We start from the raw sequence: 1,356 nt of genomic DNA on the forward strand, positions 1-1,356 counted from the left end.
CCCCTCCCCAAACCCCCCACCTGTAGACGGGCACGTCGTCTGCCGAGGAATTGTAGCGGATCTGGTACATCCTGAGCTCGGGCTGGGCCCTCCCTCGGCCTCCTCGCCACTTCACCAGCGCCGACGTCGCCGTCAGCTCCTCCACCACCACCACCGCCCCTTCCTCCTCCTCCTCCTCCTCCTCCTCCTCCTCCTTCCCCCTCTCCGGCCTCTCCCGGCTCCCCTCGGCCTTGGCAGGGGTCAGGATGTCCGAGGGCTGCGCCCCCTCCCCGTCCTTCTCCTCCTCGCACCCCTCGCTGCCGTTCCCCGGCGCCGCCGCCGCCGCCGGCGTCACCACGAGCTCCACGGGCGCCGTGGACTCGCCGGCGGCGTTGGAGGCGATGCAGGTGAAGGTGCCGCCGTCGGCGGGCGCGGCGGCGCGGATGTCCAGCGTGCCGTTGGCGTAGGAGGTGGCGCGGCTGCTGTTGGCCACCAGCCGCCCGTCGGGGCCGATCCAGCGCACCGAGGGCTCGGGGTCGCCCACGGCGCGGCACTTGAGCGAGGCGGCGCGGCCCTGGGCGGCCGCCAGGCGCGGCGTGCGGTGGGTGATCATGGGGGGCTCGCAGACGAACTCGTGCTCGCCGATGGACCAGAAGTAGCGGCCGGCCAGCTCGGGGGGCGAGGCGCACGTCTCCAGGTCGTCGTCGCGCGCCAGGCGCCGCAGCCACACCAGCTCGCAGTTGCAGTGCAGGGGGTTGCCGCCGAAGCCCAGCACCAGCGACTGGGGCGGCGACCCCCGGGGCCGGGCGTACACCGGCCCCCGCGAGAACAGCGGGTCGGGCGGGATCTTCTTCAGCCGGTTGGACGTCACGTCGAGCCGCGCCAGCTTGCGCAGGTTGGAGAAGATGCCCTCGGGCACCGCCTCGATCAGGTTGTGGTCCAGGCTCACCGTGTTGACGTTGGAGAGCCGCGCCACCGCCGCCCACGGCACCTCGGCCAGGTTGTTGTAGGACAGGTCCAGGTCCTCGATGGTGTCCACGAAGTCGTCGAGCGAGCCGGGCGAGACGCGGCTCAGCTGGTTGTTGCTGAGGATGAGGTGCCGCAGGTTGACCAGCCCGCGCAGGTGCTCGTCGCCCAGCGCCGTCAGCCGGTTGCCGTCCAGGTGCAGCGCGTGGAGGCCCCGCAGGTCGGCGAAGGCCAGCGGGGCGATCTGGCTGATGGCGTTGCGCGACAGCGTCAGGTGCAGCAGCCCCGTCATGTTGGCGAAGTCGCGGCGCCGCAGGGCGCTGATGAAGTTGTCCATCAGGCGCAGCTCGGCCGTGCGCCGGTCCAGGGCGGGCGGCACGAAGAGCAGCCCCGTCTTGGCGCAGAGCACCG

The 1,356-nt window shown here is 72.5% G+C and overlaps 1 protein-coding gene across 1 annotated transcript in view; it reads right to left on the reverse strand.

Moving 5' to 3' along the window:
• Positions 1 to 20: 20 nt before the first annotated feature.
• LOC114073032 (leucine-rich repeat and fibronectin type-III domain-containing protein 3-like) overlaps positions 21 to 1,356 on the reverse strand; it is a gene marked incomplete at its 3' end in the record, with an annotated part of 7,495 nt that continues 6,159 nt past the window's right edge. Inside the window, exon 2 of the mRNA XM_027910837.1 lies at positions 21 to 1,237. Within this exon, the coding sequence (XP_027766638.1) occupies positions 21 to 1,237 (1,217 nt within the window). The remainder of the gene's footprint in view (positions 1,238 to 1,356) is intronic.

Source organism: Empidonax traillii, unplaced genomic scaffold, assembly GCF_003031625.1.
Source record: "Empidonax traillii isolate 1590-97213 ecotype Southwest subspecies unplaced genomic scaffold, ASM303162v1 scaffold5034:size8979, whole genome shotgun sequence".
Lineage (NCBI taxonomy): Eukaryota > Metazoa > Chordata > Aves > Passeriformes > Tyrannidae > Empidonax > Empidonax traillii.